At 39.4% G+C, this 18,250-nt stretch overlaps 1 protein-coding gene across 2 annotated transcripts in view; it reads left to right on the plus strand.

The window, feature by feature from the left end:
• Positions 1-18,250, plus strand: part of LOC117402745 (kinesin-like protein KIF13B) — a 168,505-nt gene that overhangs the window by 92,420 nt on the left and 57,835 nt on the right. For both annotated transcript variants that reach the window (XM_034004173.3, XM_059024751.1), the window contains 5 exons: positions 12,459-12,616; positions 13,203-13,335; positions 15,423-15,569; positions 15,759-15,788; positions 16,249-16,348. In XM_034004173.3, the coding sequence (XP_033860064.3) occupies positions 12,459-12,616; positions 13,203-13,335; positions 15,423-15,569; positions 15,759-15,788; positions 16,249-16,348 (568 nt within the window). The remainder of the gene's footprint in view (positions 1-12,458; positions 12,617-13,202; positions 13,336-15,422; positions 15,570-15,758; positions 15,789-16,248; positions 16,349-18,250) is intronic.

Below are 18,250 nucleotides of genomic sequence, written 5' to 3' on the forward strand. Positions count from 1 at the left end.
TAGTGAAAACGTTCTGTGAATTAACCATGCATAAAGCACCATGTATGTACTCAACGCTATATTTTTTACAAAAAAAAAGGTAACATTCCCAATCGATCATTTTAAATAGCCTAGCTAAACGGCGTTTGGGAGTTCAGTTTGAAGTGACAGACAAGCAAACCAAGTGCGAGAAGCAGAGCGGGTCGAGCGAGGGGAAGAGGGAATGGGCTCGCCCCAGGTCCGACTGCCGGAGCAGGGCTGAAGCGCCTCGCCTCCCAGAGAGAGCTGCAGCTCCTCTCGCAGCAAAAAAGTAAATACATTAGGAAAGATAACCACGTAATAGGCCTAATATTTATTTAGTTATAAAACAAATGCTGAATAAGATGTCTGTGTTATAAAGTGCCAGCGCAGCTTTTCTTCAGTTCAGATACTGTATCAAAAGGGAGAGACAGGTACTGTATTTACTGTAGAAATATTGCATGAATCACTAGTATAGGGAATTGGGGGACCTGCTGTAGGAGCGTTATATCCGAGGCACGTTATAATCGAGAGCCTTATAGCAAGGGAGCACTGTGTGTATTTGTGTGTGTGTGTGTGTGTCTATATATATATATATATATATATATATATATATATATATATATAGGTTGATAAGAGCAAATATTTAAAAAATAAAAATGTTCACAAAGTTTAAATGATTATAAAAATCATTTATTTTGGAGATGAACTTTTTGTGTACATTATTTTTATTTTATTTTTTAAATGTTTTTTTGTACACTGCAGTTCTACCTTCTCTGAAACCTATGTGTGTGTATATATATACTCGCCCTGGATAAAGGTGTCTGCTAAGAAATAAATAAATAATAATGATAGATAGATACACACATATACATACACACACACACACACACATTATATATATATATATATATATATATATATATATATATATATATATATATATAATATATATATATATATATATATATATATATATATATATACATACACACACACACACACACAGTGCCTTGCAAAGTATTCAGACCCCTGACCAGTTCTCTCATATTACTGAATTACAAATGGTACATTGAAATTTCGTTCTGTTTGATATATAGAAGTTAGAGATAAAGTAATACAAATGCATAGATTAGGGAAAGGGTACAAAATAATATCCAAGTGTTTGGATATCCCAGTGAGCACAGTTGGATCAATAATCAGGAAGTGGAAGCTGCATCACACCACCCAGGCACTGCCAAGAAAAGGCCGTCCCTCAAAACTCAGCGCTCAAACAAGGAGACTTGTGAGAGAAGCCACAGAGAGGCCAACAATCACTTCAGTGGCTGGGAGTGGAGTAATGGTGCACCAGTCAACCATATCAAGAGCTCTGCATAACACTGGCCTGTATGGGAGGGTGGCAAGAAAGAAGCCATTACTCAAAAAGTACCATCTGAAAGCACGTCTGGAGTTTGCCAGAAAGCATGAGAGTGACCCAGCCGCGATGTGGGAAAAGGTTTTGTGGTCAGATGAGACCAAGATAGAGCTTTTTGGCCAAAACTCAAAGCGCTATGTGTGGCGCAAACCTAACACTGCCCATGCCTCAAGACACACTATCCCTACAGTGAAGTATGGTGGTGGCAGCATCATGCTGTGGGGATGCTTCTCATCAGCAGGGACTGGGCATCTTGTTAAAATTGAAGGAAGAATGGATGGAGCAAAATACAGGGAAATACTGCAAGAGAACCTGCTTCAGTCCACTAAAAAACTGAAGCTTGGGAGGAAATTCACCTTTCAGCAGGACAATGATCCCAAGCACAAGGCCAAAGCAACATTGGAGTGGCTCAAGAAGAAAAAGGTGAATGTCCTACAGTGGCCCAGTCAAAGTCCTGATCTCAATCCCATTGAGAATCTGTGGCACTATTTGAAAATTGCGGTCCACAAGCGTTGTACAACCAACCTGAACAACCTGGAGCAAATCTGCCAAGAAGAATGGGCCAAAAGCACTCCGACACTGTGTGCAAAGCTGGTACATACTTACCCCAAAAGACTTAAAGCTGTTATTGCAGCGAAAGGTGGCTCTACCAAATATTAATGTGTGGGGGTTGAATACTTATGCAAGCAAGATATTTCTGGTTTTTTCATTTTTCTTAAAAATATTTCCCAACATAAAACCAATGTCACCTTACAATAATTGATTTTGAGTTTCAGTGTTTTAAAATAAAATATCAAACAGAACGAAATTTCAATGTACCATTTGTAATTCTGAAATATGAGAGAATTGGTCAGGGGTCTGAATACTTTTGCAAGGCACTGTGTGTGTGTGTGTGTGTGTGTGTGTATATATATATATATATATATATATATATATATATATATATATATATACACAGCTCTGGAAAAAATTGAGACCACTGCAAAATTATCAGTTTCTCTGGTTTTAGGTATGTGTTTGGGTAAAATGAACATTTTTGTTTTATTCTATAAACTACTGACAACATTTCTCCCAAATTCCAAATAAAAATATTGTCATTTAGAGCATTTATTTGCAGAAAATGACAACTGGTCAAAATAACAAAAAAGATGCAGTGTTGTCAGACCTCGAATAATGCAAAGAAAATAAGTTCATATTCATTTTTAAACAACACAATACTAATGTTTTAACTTAGGAAGAGTTCAGAAATCAGTATTTGGTGGAATAACCCTGATTTTCAAGCACAGCTTTCATGCGTCTTGGCATGCTCTCCACCAGTCTTTCACATTGATGTTGGGTGACTTTATGCCACTCCTGGCGCAAAAATTCAAGCAGCTCGGCTTTGTTTGATGGCTTGTGACCATCCATCTTCCTCTTGATCACATTCCAGAGGTTTTCAATGGGGTTCAGGTCTGGCGATTGGGCTGGCCATGACAGGGTCTTGATCTGGTGGTCCTCCATCCACACCTTGATTGACCTGGCTGTGTGGCATGGAGCATTGTCCTGCTGGAAAAACCAATCCTCAGAGTTGGGGAACATTGTCAGAGCAGAAGGAAGCAGGTTTTCTTCCAGGACAACCTTGTACTTGGCTTGATTCATGCGTCCTTCACAAAGACAAATCTGCCCGATTCCAGCCTTGCTGAAGCACCCCCAGATGAGTCCAATTTTCAGCTTTGCCCAACACCTGGTCGTCTTATGGTTAGACGGAGACCTGGGCCTACAAGCCACAGTGTCTCGCACCCACTGTGAAATGTGGTGGAGGATCGGTGATGATTTGGGGATGCTTCAGCAAGGCTGGAATCGGGCAGCTTTGGCATGAATCAAGCCAAATAATGATACAAGATATCATTATTTTTACATACAATTACCCATTTGTAAAGTCAGGTTTTTACTGGAGCAATCTAGGTGATGTACCTTGCTCAAGGGTACAGCAGCAGTGTCCCCCACCTATGATTGAAACCACGACCCTCCGGTCAAGAGTCCAGAGCCCTAACCACTACTCCACACTGCTGCCCAAAACTTTTTTTAAATAAATTAAAAAAAACACTGCAAAATGCAAATAGAAAACAACAATTCAAACCTATACACTGGTATTTAAATATGTTACCAACAACAATTTGAATCAGAATTAATTTATTTTAGGGCTTATTTATTTTAAAAATAAATACATATATAAATAAAATAAAGAAATAAATAAATATAGCACACAAAGTTCTAAATTACCAATAAAACCACGTACACATATCCAGACCCATATAATTTTTTTTCCTTTTCCCACTTTTTTTTCTTTTAGTTTCTTCTAAAAAGTTTTGACATTATTCTTGAGTTACTGGGTGTGTATTAACAAAAAGCTGAATTGTCAACTGATTTAGTCAGTATGGTTCCGGGAAAGGGAGTCCCAAGAGGACACGATTCCTCCTTTGATAAGCTAACTAGAAAACATGGTATAAAAATCATTGTCGATTCCATCGTTAGTGTGGAGAAATGTGTCACTGAGTTGGCAAAAGTTGTAGCAGGGAAGAATATAAAATCGGCTTCTCGCATGAACAAGGTTGTATTTTTGAAGAGCTTGTGTATAGAGTTGTTCAGGAGGGGTTAGTCATTGAGGGGGTTTTGGTTTCGGTTTTGCCTCTCGCTGTTCCTGCGAGAAATTATAATTTCAAATGTACCGCCTTATTTAAAGAATGAGCTGTTGTTTGATGAGCTGAGCCACCATGGCAAAATAATGTCAGAAATCACAATGATTCCGTTGGGATGTAAAGTACAAGATTTAAAACATGTAATTTCTTTTAGACGACAGGTGTATATGTTGCTAAATAATCCAGATACCGAACTGAATATTGCTTTTAGGTTTCGTGTTGATGGCAGTGAGTATCGTTTTTGCATCTTCTGAACAATTGAAATGTTATGTTTGTGGGCGTGTAGGGCATATTGCAAAAAATTGTAAAAGATCTGCTGCTGAAAATGATATGGTTGAGAGTGATACGGGCGCTGCTGGGCAGGCCAGCTCAGAGGCAGGGGTTTCGGTGGAGAGTGTGAGGGTTGAGTCTGATACTGTGGGAACTACAGAGGCTGTGGCAGAGCCTGAGGTTCGGATAGAGAACAGGTATGTGGTGGAGAAGTCAGGGAGGGAAGTGAGGGAGGGGACGAGCTCCAGGTTAGTGAACAGATAGGAACGGGAATGGTGATTTGAAAGAGAGGGGAATGGAGAAGTAGGAAGTAAGGAAGATGTAGCTTTTAAGTTCCCTAAACAGAAACGAATAAGGAAAGTCCAACATAGTGATAGTCCTGCTAAATGCGGTATGAGTTTGGGTAGTGCTGTGTGCGATGTGAGAGCAGTGATGGAGGTGGAAGGATCAGTCCCAAAGAAAGGCGTTGCACCTCAGGCTCTAGAGCATGATAGTGCAGACAGTGACGGTGAAGAGGGAGGAAGTGACACAGACTCTTTGTGTAGTTATGAGCTTTCAGCGAGCCAGCAGGCAAGAGGAGGTTATAACACTCTGAGTATCCAAAAGTTTGTTAAAGATCGTAGCGGGATTAATGTGAGGGATCACTTTCCCAATGTCATGTTGTTTGTAGGATCCGCTGATCAGGTGATGAGAGATGTGGCGGCGCTAGGATTTGAGAAAAAAGAAAAAGATCAATTAAAGTACTGGATTAGTAAAGTTTGTGTTTCCCTTAAAAAGAGTAACAATGATGAACACAAATAAAATGTATTTTTCTTTTCCTGATTACTTCTTGTTTACTATTTGGGTAATTTCATGTTTCTCTCTATATAATATCACCATGCAGAATATTAAGTTTGGCATTTTAAATGTAAATGGTGGGAGGGATACAATAAAGACGGCAATTTGCTTTTAGTATTTGGAACAGAAGAAAATTAGGTAGCTTACCTTCAGGAGACACATACAGATAAGGTTAATCAGGCAGATTGGTTTAATGAATGGAAAGGGGAGGTTGTTTTAAGCCATGGTACGAATTTTAGTGCAGGCGTTGCTGTGTTATTTGCTCCAGATTTTAAACCTGATTCTTTTACTGTAACTGAAGTGGTACAAGGAAGATTATTGCAAGTGAAGGCTTGTGTGGGACACAGAACGTTTCTTTTTATTAACGTGTATGCTCCTAATGATGGGAGGGAAAAATTTAAGTTTTTTAAAATACTAAATGAATTGTTAGCCCAGTGTAAGCCTGAAGAAGTGATTGTATTGGGTGGTGATTTTAATTGCACCTTGGATGCTAAATTTGACAGGAATAGCCTTGAGCCTCACCCTCAAGGAGTTAGGGAACTGGTTACAGTTTTGGATTCTCATGAACTTGTAGACATCTGGAGATCAATTCATAATAATGTCAGACAATACACTTGGGCTAGAGGTAGTGCAGGGGGGATTTCATTAGCCAGGTTAGATAAGTTCTATGTTTTTAAACATTGTTTAAATCTTTTCACGAAGTGTGACATTTTACCTACGGGTTTCTCAGACCATAGTATGGTTGTTTTAGATATGGTTGTATCTAAAATAAATGTTCATTCTTCTTATTGGCATTTTAATAATAGATTGCTGCAGGATGCTCATTTAAAATGTTTTAGTTTTTTTGGGAAAGATGGAGACAGAAAAAAATAGGTTTTACTTCATTGGAACAGTGGTGGGATGTGACAAAGGTTCAAATTAAAATGCTAAGTCAACAATGTACTATAAATGTTACAAAGAGCACTAGTGTCTAAATTAAAGATCTGGAGGAGGATATTACTGAGTTCCATAGAGCTCTGGAGTCCAAATACAGTAATATATTGTTTGAGGACTTGAGATTGAAAAAGAGGAGGCTTGCTGATCTGTTGGACATACAAGTACAGGGGGTGTTGGTACGGTCGCGATTTCAGAATATTGCCCAGATGGATGCACCTACAAAGTATTTATTTGCCTTTGAAAAGAAAAACGCTCAGGGCAAAATGATGCACTGTCTGCAGACAGAAACAGGACAATTGTTGTATGAGCCTCAGGAGATCCAGAGGTTGGCAGTGGATTTCTACTCAGAACTGTTCAGGGGTGAGGCAGTGGATGTGTCGGAGGAGGCCCAGCGATTTCCTCCAGGATCTGCCTCAGGTTCTGGAAGAGGATAAGGAGTCGCTTGAAAGAGAGTTGACATTGCAGGAGCTCACTGAGGCTCTGGATGGATTAAATATGGGAAAGGCACCAGGAATTGATGGACTGTCGATTTTTTTTTTTTTGCCACAGATTGGACAAGATCTGTTTGGAGGTCTTTACGGAGAGTATGATAACACATGAGCTACCTTTTGAGCTGTTGTCGTGCAGTCAAAAGGTTTGTAGTGGAATCAAAAAGTGTTTAAGTATTTGGGTGTTCTTTTGGGAGGAGAGGGGGTAGCTAAAGAGAATTGTTTGCCGATTTTAACAATGCTGTTTTAACATCAATTAATTACATTTAATTTCACTAGTTCTGAGAATTACAGAGAAATAATTCATAAAACAAAAATAATTAAACCCCAGCCACTGGTATAATCAACATGTATATACAGTGCTTATAGTAAGTATTCACCCCCCTTGGACGTTTTCACAGTTTGTTGTGTTACAACCTGAAACCTTGATGCATTTAAATTTTTTTTTCCTTTGATTTCCACAACCTACTCAACACTTTGAAGAGGCAAGAGAATTTTTATTGTGAAACAACAGTTAATGAAAAATAAAAAACTGAAATGTCTTGGTTAGATAAGTATTCACCCCCTGAGTCAATACTTGGTAGAACCACCTTTGGCAGCAATTACAGCGGTGAGTCTTTTGGGGTAAGTCTCTACCAGGTTTGCACATCTGGATCGTGCAATATTCACCCATTCTTTTTGGCAAAATTGTTCAAGCTCTGTCAAGTTGATGGGGATCGTTGGTGGACAGCAATCTTCAAGTCTTGCCATAGATTCTCAATCGGATTCAAGTCCGGTCTTTGACTGAGCAACTCCAGGACATTCACTTTCTTGTTTTTAAGCCACTCCAGTGTCACTTTGGTTGTGTGCTTGGGGTCCGTGTCCTGCTGAAAGGTGAATCTCCATCCCAGTCTTCGGTCTTTTGCAGACTGAAGCAGGTTTTCCTCAAGGATCTACCTGTATTTAGCTCCATCCATTTTGCCCTCCTACCCTGACAAGCTTCCCAGTCCCTGCCGATGAAAAGCAACCCCATAGCATGATGCTGCCACCACTATGCTTCACAGTAGGGATGGTGTTACCTGGGTGATGTGCTGTGTTGGGTTTGCGCTAGACATAACACTTTGCATTTAGGCCAAATAGTTCAATTTTTGTTTCATTGGAATCTTTTGCCAAATCTTTTCAAAGTCTCCCACATGCCTTTTTGCAAATTCCAAGCAGAATTTTACATGGGCTTCAGAAATGGCTTCCTTCTTGCCACTGTTCCATACAGGCCAGATTTGTGGAGTACCTGAGCTATTGTTGACACATGGACAGTTTCTTCCATCTCAGCCATGGAACGCTGTAGGTCTTTCAGAGTTGTCATTGGCCTCTTGCTGGCTTCTCTGACCAATGCCCTTAACTGGATGCTCAGTTTGGGAGGACGGCCTGCTCTAAGCAGATTCTGGGTGGTGCCGTATATCTTCCTCTTCTTAATGATCGACTTGACTCTTTGACTGCTCCAAGGGATAGTCAATGCCTCTGAAATCTTTTTATACACCTCCCCTGATCTGTGCCTTTCCACAACTTTATCCCAGAGTTGTTTTGAAAGCTCCTTGGTCTTCATGGTAGTATCTTTGCTTTGAATGCACTACCCAACTGTGGGACCTTACAGAGACAGGTGTATTTAATCTGAAATCATGTAAACCACTTTTATTGCACACAGATGGACTCCATTTAACTTATTGTGTGAATTCTGAAGGCAGTTGGTTGCACCTGAGCTTATTTAGGAGTGTCATAGCAAAGGGAGTGAATGCATTTTTAATTGATTTGTTTTTTCACCCCCCCCCCCCCCCCCCCCCATTTTTTCACACATTGAAAGTGTTGAGTAGGTTGTGTAAATCAAAGGAAACAAAAATCCCATTTAAATGCATCAGGATTTCAGGTTCTAACACAACAAACTGTGAAAACATCCAATACTTACTATAGGCACTGTACATACATAAAATGCTTACTATTATGAAATATTGCCAACATACCTTCTTTGCTAGCACCACGCTTGAAATGTTTTTGCTTACGATTGTAAGTCGCCCTGGATAAGGGCGTCTGCTAAGAAATAAATAATAATAATAATAATAATAATAATAATGCTGTGTATAACAATAGAGATATGTGAACCGGTTCCTTTGAAATCGGGAACCCGGTTCCTGCTTTGGAACAGACGAACTGGATACAAATATCAGGGATCCGGTTGCAGTGAGTACTATTATGTTTTTAGTAAAACTGATTATTAAAACATTAATTTCTGTAAAAAATACATTTGATAATTTATAACTGAAACGTTCACACTTAGAAAAAAAAAGGTCTACAAAATGTTTATTACAGCAAACGGGGGGTGTTTCATTTTATTTATTATTTTATTTTTTTATTAATTATATGCATTTCCCTGGAGAATAATTCGGTCTCACTTTTACATGAAGTGATGAAAACGCTTTGGGTAAAGTGAATCTTCTGCACCTCGAGGGGATCATTCACAAGACAACCCCAAGCTTACACGACACGATTTCAGCTATCAAAAAAGTAATTTAACCCCAAGCCGATGGGGTCATATTTCGGCTTGGGATCCTAACATACACTGACCTGTTTGCATATACCATGTGGTTAAAGATTTTTTTTAATTGTAAGCGTTGTGAAATTTGCAATTTAACAAGGTTCATATACAAGCACACAATGTCTTTCGTCGTTGTAATGAAACTGTTACTGTGCAAATTGGAGATTATTGATTATTTTGTTAACTTTAATTATGCAGGGCGATTTCATAGATTGCACAATATTGTCAGAACTTCTGCTCACACATTGACATACGGACATGTTTTTCTAAATAGTTTTGGAACAAGAATCGAAATACCCGGTTCGGGGGCTCCCGAGTGGCACATCCAGTAAAGGCGCTCCGTGCGGAGTGCCGGATGTGCCCTATAGCCTGGAGATCGCAGGTTCGAATCCAGGCTATGTCACAGCCGACCGTGACCGGGAGTTCCTAGGGGGCGGCGCACAATTGGCTGAGCGCTGCCCGGGTAGGGAGGGCTTAGGTCAGCAGGGGAATCCACGGCTCACCGCGCATCAGCGACCCCTGTGGCAGATAGGACGCCTGTGGTTCTGCAGTGGAGCCGCCAGATCTGTGTTGTCCTCCGGCACTATAGGTCTGGTGGCATTGCTGTGGATCTGCAGTGTGAAAAATGACAGCTTGGCAGGAGTACTTTTCAGAGGACGCGTGTTCCAGCCTCCGTTTCCCGAGTCGGCGGGGGGGTTGCGAGCGGTGAGCCGGGGATACAGATAATAATTGGGCATGCTAAATTGGGGAGAAAACCGGGGTAAAAAATTGGCGACGACTAAATTTAAAAAAAAAAAAAAAGGAAATACCCGGTTCGGAACTGATTCCAAAAATCTCATCAAATTCACATCACTAGATAACAATAAGAATAAACTGTGAAATTCAGACGAGTAACATAACCTGGCAAAAGGTATAAATGGAATGGCTGCTTCGTTCTGATTGGACCACATTACGTTTGCGTGACAAACCGGATAGCACAAATGGCAGTGACGTTGCTGCGTAGCAACAAACATTTCTGACTTGATGTGTACACAATCTTATAGCAGGGACGCGGCAACTTTAGTTTTATGAATGAGCATTTGCACTGCATGCAAGAAAGTCATGAATCAGCATTTCAACCAATTAATACTGCCGTGTACGTGCTGTCATTTAGTGTTTCAACCAATTAGCACTAAGCATTGCTATGCGAGGGCGATGTTCATTGTTCCAACCTATCACGATAGTATCGGCACCAAGCACTGTCACACGTTTACTTACAAATGTGTCCTGACTTAGCAGCTGGTTTCGATATGATAACTGTGTGTTTAACAGTGTGGGATGGCAAAACATTAAAAATGAATCTCTGTAACTTCCAGAACCACATTTAAACAGTCGAGAATAAAGGATATTTAACTGTTAACATGTGTCAGTATATTTCTCAATAAACAAATCATAACCTCCCTGCGTTTTTTACTAGTAGAAAGAACCAGTCCACATTATGTAAGCCACTTATTTTAATCATACTCTAAACTGTATTTTTAGTGGTGCTGTCTTCTCTATTGTGTTCTTTTTTTATTTTATTCATTCTGCCCTTTTATAACTGTTACTGCAACAGCCCAGACCAGTGAGGCACGGTAATTACCATTAGTAGGTTCATACTAGTACTGGTATTTGGAATTTGAGATTTTTTTAGTATGGATTCAAGTTGAAAGTGACGGTTTATGTTTTCGGTAAGAACTCAAAAGAGTCGTTCAGTCGTTAAGGAAGGTACATTAACAAGGTAAGCTTACGTCTGTTTTAATGGATGTATAACTGTGTTTCTTGCCACGGCATGACAAGCTGCCATTTTCATAGCTTCCCATAGAAAATAGTTTTAACATTGACTATTGTTGATTGTTACATTTTGAGTTGAATATTTTTTAATTGACCGCAATGTGATGGGTGAGTTCCAAAATGTAAAAAAGAAATGCAAGACGTATAGAAAAGAAAGGCAGGGAGGGGATTCAAGACGTTTATAAAGGAGGGAGAGGGTGAAACTACGAAGAGATAAAACAATTCAAATAGAAAACAAAATCTAAACAAATCAATTTACAACGACATTGACTTCAATCTTTCTTTCACTTTAAAGAATTACTCACAGATAAAAGCAACGCGACTAGCTCTATTTGCTAACAGGTTCATTGCTCTGTATCTCCGGATTGCAATTTAAATAGCGCCCCTTTTAATGCAAACACAGACGGTAATTAAAACTTAGTCATTTTTTTGTTAATTCTACATTTTGCTATTTGTTAAGTTTAACAAGCCGTGTGTATCCAGACAGGATATCTGTATTTTACGAAATCAGCGGTGTGTGACTACATCCTCCTCACAGTGAGGGGAAAGACACCAGTTTTCATTAAGGAATGTAGAGCTACATGGTTAAACGATGCTAATTACAGCTTTGAATTTAGGTAGGGTGAACATAAATAAATGTAAAAATCTACCAACCCTATATTAATAAGTAACAGTTGCTACCAAATGCCAAGCAGTAGTGCACTGCCATTAAAATTGTAACTTTGTTTCCCAATGGGTCTACACAACGAATGTACGAAAGGCGAAACTTTCCTGATTAGCATGGGTGTCTGTAACATGTTTTAAAGTCTGTGTTACATTAGAGACCAGCACAATTTATAATGTGTGAATAGACCTATTAAACGTGTCGAATATAATGAAAGCACTTTAGTGCTGAAAATGAGTGTGTTTTATTTGTATTTATTTTAAAAAGACATCTAAGGACAGTACATCTGATTTGCAATGTAGTTAATATGTTGTCTTGTTGCTTTGAATCTTACATAAATATTTTTAGACTTTATGCCGCAGTGTCTTATTCCTTATGAAACTCACTTGTTCTGTGCATATTTTGATGGTGAAATGCACACAAAATCACCATTTTGTATATATTTAAATATTGCCAGAAGGTGCTCCCCCCCCGCCCCTTTCATTTTCAGCACCCCGGGTTTGAAATTCGTCCCCACGTCTTATAGTGCACAAGTCAGTGAGTACATCACTGGCACACTGTGTGTAAGTTTCCTTAATTTTAAATAAGAAAACACAACCCCCGCCTTTTTAGCTAAAACGCCCCCCTCCCGCCCTCTTGGATGTAAACGCCCCCCTTTGGCTTCAGAATGCACCTTGGGGGCGGTACCCATTTTGCAAAAGCTGCAATAGAGAGAAAACACAACTTGAAATTTGAATAAAAAATAGCAATTGAGCAATGTAATGATGCTGCTTAAGACCTCTGCCACCCCCTCCAGGAGTTTGCTGTCACTGTAACAGAAGACGTCATTGAGTACCTGACTGAGGGTGCTCTGGCCATTGAGGTGTATGGACACAAGCACACAGACCCACAGAGAAGCCCTGCACTCTGGGACCTGGGCATCATCCAGGCCAAGACACGTACCCTCCGGGACAGGTAAGCTACATCCAGAAAGGATATTCGGTGGTTGGGGAGTGGGCAGGGAAATTAAACTTGCTGCAAAACCTCCATTTGCTGCTGTAAATCAGTCTCCATTTTAGTAAATCTAGTCAACAATAACAGGATGTTAGAATGTACTTTATTTCTTGAGCCGTCATCTCCATTTTGTCAACATCTTGATGTTGTAGTAAACTCACAAACTTTCTCTAAGCAAAAGAAAACAAATAACACCCCCAATCTATGCTTTTAAGTAAACATTAGTTACTTAACATGACTCACTGCTACTGTACATGTTGAAAACATACTTACAAATGAGTAAGCCAGGTCAATGTTGACAGTCTATGCTGTCATCTTTGGCTGTAGTGATACAGGTATAGAAAACCCCTAACCTGGATTCTACACAACAAAGCAAGCTCTGTTTTGCAGGAGCCAGGGGTAAACAAGATTGTTTCCAAAAGGAGGAATAAACAGTCTGTTTCAGAATGTATTATTCTCCTGAATCCATGCAAGCCATGATAGTCTGTCTGGTCGAAGCATATTCCAACAAAATGGGTTACAGGGTACTTCACATTCTCTCTTGCAGGTGGAGCGAGGTTACTCGTAAAGTGGAATTGTGGGTCCAAATCCTGGAGTTGAATGAGAATGGAGACTACAATCCCGTTGAGGTTGTTCCTGCACCGGATGTTCACACCGGGGGAATCTTTCAACTCCGACAGGTTGGTCTAATTTGACTTTGGCACTCTTTTGAAGGAGTGTTTGTAGATTCTGGTATTTTTACTGTAGGTCACATGGTCCTGATTTGCAGCTAGACCATTGGAGTAAGTTTTTGTACTGATTAAGTACTAGGTACCAGGAACCAGAATATATATATATTTTTTATTATTATTATATCCGCATATTCCAAATTTACAGTACTGTGCAAAAGTTTTAGGCAGGTGTGAAAAAATGCTGTAAAGTAGAATGCTTTCAAAAATAGACATGTTAATAGATTATACTAATCAATTAACTAAATGCAAAGTGAGTGAACAGAAGAAAAATCTAAATCAAATCCATATTTGGTGTGACCACCCTTTGCCTTCAAAACAGCATCAATTCTTCTAGGTACACTTGCACAAAGTCAGGGATTTTGTAGGCATATAGTCAGGTGTATGATTAAACAATTATACCAAACAGGTGCTAATGATCATCAATTCAATATGTAGGTTAAAAACACAATCATTAACTGAAACAGAAACAGCTGTGTAGGAGGAATAAAACTGGGTGAGGAACAGCCAAACTCAGCTAACAAGATGAGGTTGCTGAAGACAGTTTACTGTCAAAAGTCATACACCATGGCAAGACTGAGCACAGCAACAAGACACAAGGTAGTTATACTGCATCAGCAAGGTCTCTCCCAGGCAGAAATTTCAAGGCAGACAGGGGTTTCCAGATGTGCTGTCCAAGCTCTTTTGAAGAAGCACAAAGAAACGGGCAACGTTGAGGACCGTAGACGCAGTGGTCGGCCAAGGAAACTTACTGCAGCAGATGAAAGACACATCGTGCTTACTTCCCTTCGCAATCGGAAGATGTCCAGCAGTGCCATCAGCTCAGAATTGGCAGAAAACAGTGGGACCCTGGCACACCCATCTACTGTCCGGAGAAGTCTGGTCAGAAGTGGCCTTCATGGAAGTCTTGCGGCCAAAAAGCCATACCTCCGGACATGGAAACAAGGCCAAGCGACTCAACTATGCACGAAAACACAGGAACTGGGGTGCAGAAAAATGGCAGCCGGTGCTCTGGACTGATGAGTCATAATTTGAAATATTTGGCTGTAGCAGAAGGCAGTTTGTTCGCCGAAGGGCTGGAGAGCAGTACACGAATGAGTGTCTGCAGGCAACAGTGAAGCATGGTGGAGGTTCCTTGCAAGTTTGGGGCTGCATTTCTGCAAATGGAGTTGGGGATTTGGTCAGAATTAATGGTCTCCTCAATGCTGAGAAGTACAGGCAGATACTTATCCATCATGCAATACCATCAGGGAGGCATCTGATTGGCCCCAAATTTATTCTGCAGCATGACAATGACCCCAAACATACAGCGAAAGTCATTAAGAACTATCTTCAGCGTAAAGAAGAACAAGGAGTCCTGGAAGTGATGGTATGGCCCCCACAGAGCCCTGATCTCAACATCATCGAGTCTGTCTGGGATTACATGAAGAGAGAGAAGCAACTGAGGCTGCCTAAATCCACAGAAGAACTGTGGTTAGTTCTCCAAGATGTTTGGGCCAACCTACCTGCCGAGTTCCTTCAAAAACTGTGTGCAAGTGTACCTAGAAGAATTGATGCTGTTTTGAAGGCAAAGAGTGGTCACACCAAATATTGATTTGATGTAGATTTTTCTTCTGTTCACTCACTTTGCATTTTGTTAATTGATAAATATAAACTATTAACATGTCTATTTTTGAAAGCATTCTTACTTTTACATCATTTTTTCACACCTGCCTAAAACTTTTGCACAGTACTGTATAAAATACAAGCACCAAATGATCATCAACTAAAAAAGACAAATCAGTAATATTGCTTCTGCCAATAAGATGTAAGAATTATATTTTTTGTAATCCTTGACAAGCACCTTTTTAAGGGCAGTTTGCAAAGTATTAACTTATTTTCTAGAAATTTACAAAAACATACATAAAACCATGTGAACATTATCGCAGGGTAAAGTACTGGGGTAAGTCAGAACCACACAGGCACAGTAACACAAACGCATACTGAACATGTGTGGGTCAGGCAATTGCAGTATTAACAAAGGGACATTTGTCTGTCAGGGTCAATCGCGGAGGATCCTGGTAGAAGTGCGATCAGTGCAGGACTCTGGCACCATGCCTCTCATCGCTGAATCAGTCCTTGGTATTGCTGTGGGCTGTGTTGAGATTCGTCAGGCTCGGCCTGCCAAGTCACATAATTCTCATCAGGTGAGGGTTTGGATGGATAGTGTGCCCTACTAGGATATGTAAAATGATTATAGCAATTGTAGTAAAAGGTTGGAGACAGACTTAATGGTCATGACAAATTTTCTTTGTGTTTTTAGAAAGCTGTCTTCTCACTCTTGCCTTTTAATTCTGGTCTGTTCGGTTAATTACATTTTGTTTTCTTTCTTTAAGGTGGTAGATGATGAAATGGATAGTTATCAGGTACTCATGATTATTGTTATTATTATTGCAGTTAATTATACCTATAAACGATGTACAAGTGATTTGCACTGTTTCAAAGATGCTGGTTTATGCATACCTTCTGGGTGAAACTGTAAACTTAATTTGTGATAGGCTATATTTCATGAGCAAGATGCAAATGAAGGTGCCCATTACTTGTTCTAATCCTATGCCATGCTATGATCATGCCACTGTAGCTTGTTTGCAATAGAATTAGCTTTTAAATTGAGTTTGTGTCATTCTTAGATTGACAGATTATCTAGCCCCTAGCCATGTCAAACTTTTTTTGTTATCGGACTACTTTTGATACCTAATTGTTAATTTCTAGTTTGACATTTTGATTAACGTAAAAAAAAAAAAACTTGGTTAACCTACCTTTTTTTCATTATGATCTTCCCAATTTTTTTTTTTAATATATATTTTTGTTTCTCTCCCTTTGTAGGACAGGGATCTGGAGAGGCTGAGGCGGCAGTGGCTCACTGCACTAACAAAACAGCAAGAATATCTGGATCAGAATTTGCAGAAACTAGCCAGCAAGCCAGGTACGAGATCAATAACTGCTGGAAATGGCCAACGTTCCTGTTGGCCATTCCCTGGCATTGTCTTTTTTTTAACCTATTATGTAGATTCAAAAACAAAACTCCCATTTTTAAGTACAGTTGCTGAAATACATTGCTGGAGATGCTCCCATTTGATTGTGCACCTTTGTATGCAGGGGTGTGGAATTAATATCGCCAGACGCCCGGAACAAGATGATTTGTGTGAGAGGCAACAAGTATTACCGTTATACTTTGCCTGTTGGACAAATGTTATTTATTTATTTATTTATTTATTTATTTATTTATTTATTTATTTTTCACTATGTTCATTCTGTTGATAGAAAAACACTCCGGGTAGATTTCTAGAGAGCCATGCAAGTTTCTAAAAACACATACACACAAACATAATAAAATGTGTACCTCTAAACATCAAACCAAAACTATATACACGCATATACATATACCATGGTTCGTACGTGGCTTGGAAAATCTTGAAACGCCTTGATTTTGGTCATATTCAAGGCCTTGAAAAGCCTTAAATGTGATTTTTTGGATTGGCCTGGAAAAGCCTTGAAATTGGTGGAACCATTGTTCCACAGTGTTTTTAGTTGCATCTTGCTATGAAAACTATTCTCACTAGACCTGTAATTGGAGATGTCCATGCAGTGGTCGAGGTCTTGTCGTGCAGATTTCCTCAGTTTTGCACATAATTGTGGAGATGCACATTCTTCAAGGGCTGCTGCTTAACATCACTCAACTCCACCCACAGAAATCTGCAGATTCAGCACAGTGCAGCTTTGAAATGTTGCTGCGGGAGACTGGCTACGGTTGTGAACCAAAGAGATGATGCAGAGATCATGAGTGACCTGCCAATCGTAATGCAAATAATGACTAAAACTACTCTGCCCCCTTGTTAATGGAGGTGAATGACATCTTATTATACAGTGAAGCCGTGAACAGCCTTGCCAACGCTATATGAAATAAATAAATTATTTATACAAACATAATGTACTAAATCTGTGATAAGTCATGTATAATGTTATAATAAAGTGTAGTGTTAATCAATTGCATCAAACTGACTCTGTATAGGTAGATAATCCAGACAAATGTAAATATAGGACGTTTGTCTGAAAACTGCGTGTGACAGACAACAGCCACGAGCAGCAGGCGCAACAAGCTCTGGGATACAAGAGCGCAACCATTGTCTCCGTGGATTCAGTCAAATTTTTTATTTATTTTATTTTGCATGTAAACGTGCTGCATAACAAAACTGCTGTATTGTAGTGTGTGTGTCTGTATATCTAAGTGTCTTCCTTTTGTAAAATAAAATCTTTCAGTGATTACTTTTTTAAACATACTTTATAATTAGGCTTGCCACTATTCGATTCTATTTTTTTGCAAAATTGACTATTTAATATCTTTATTTTTCAATTCAAGCAGAGAATGGGTGAAATCGACTTTTATGCTTTAAAATACTTTTTATGCCATTGGAAAACATCTAATTTAACAAAGCAGCTTCATCATATTCAACATGCAACAAAACCATGGTTACCAACATTCTAATTGAAATAACGTTTGGGCACAGCAGAGCTATACCTTGTAAAGATAAATATCCTACACAAATTTAAAAAATTGTCTCAAATAAACCGTGAAAAACGCAGCATATAAAAGTGTATTGCATAAATATACGAGTAAAAATAATATGTACAATACAAACATTAGATAGTTGAACATAACTAACTTGCACTTATTTGGAATCTGAGCTACCCCCCACTCCTGCTTCAGCACAGCTGGACTCAGAGTCACTGGAATGGAAGGCAGATGGGCCCGCTTCATCCTGCCGCAGAGACTTCAGCCGTCGGTCAGGGTATTGTGCACAATACTGAAAGTGTTTTCCTCTTGCAC

Source organism: Acipenser ruthenus, chromosome 5, assembly GCF_902713425.1.
Source record: "Acipenser ruthenus chromosome 5, fAciRut3.2 maternal haplotype, whole genome shotgun sequence".
NCBI classification, from domain to species: domain Eukaryota; kingdom Metazoa; phylum Chordata; class Actinopteri; order Acipenseriformes; family Acipenseridae; genus Acipenser; species Acipenser ruthenus.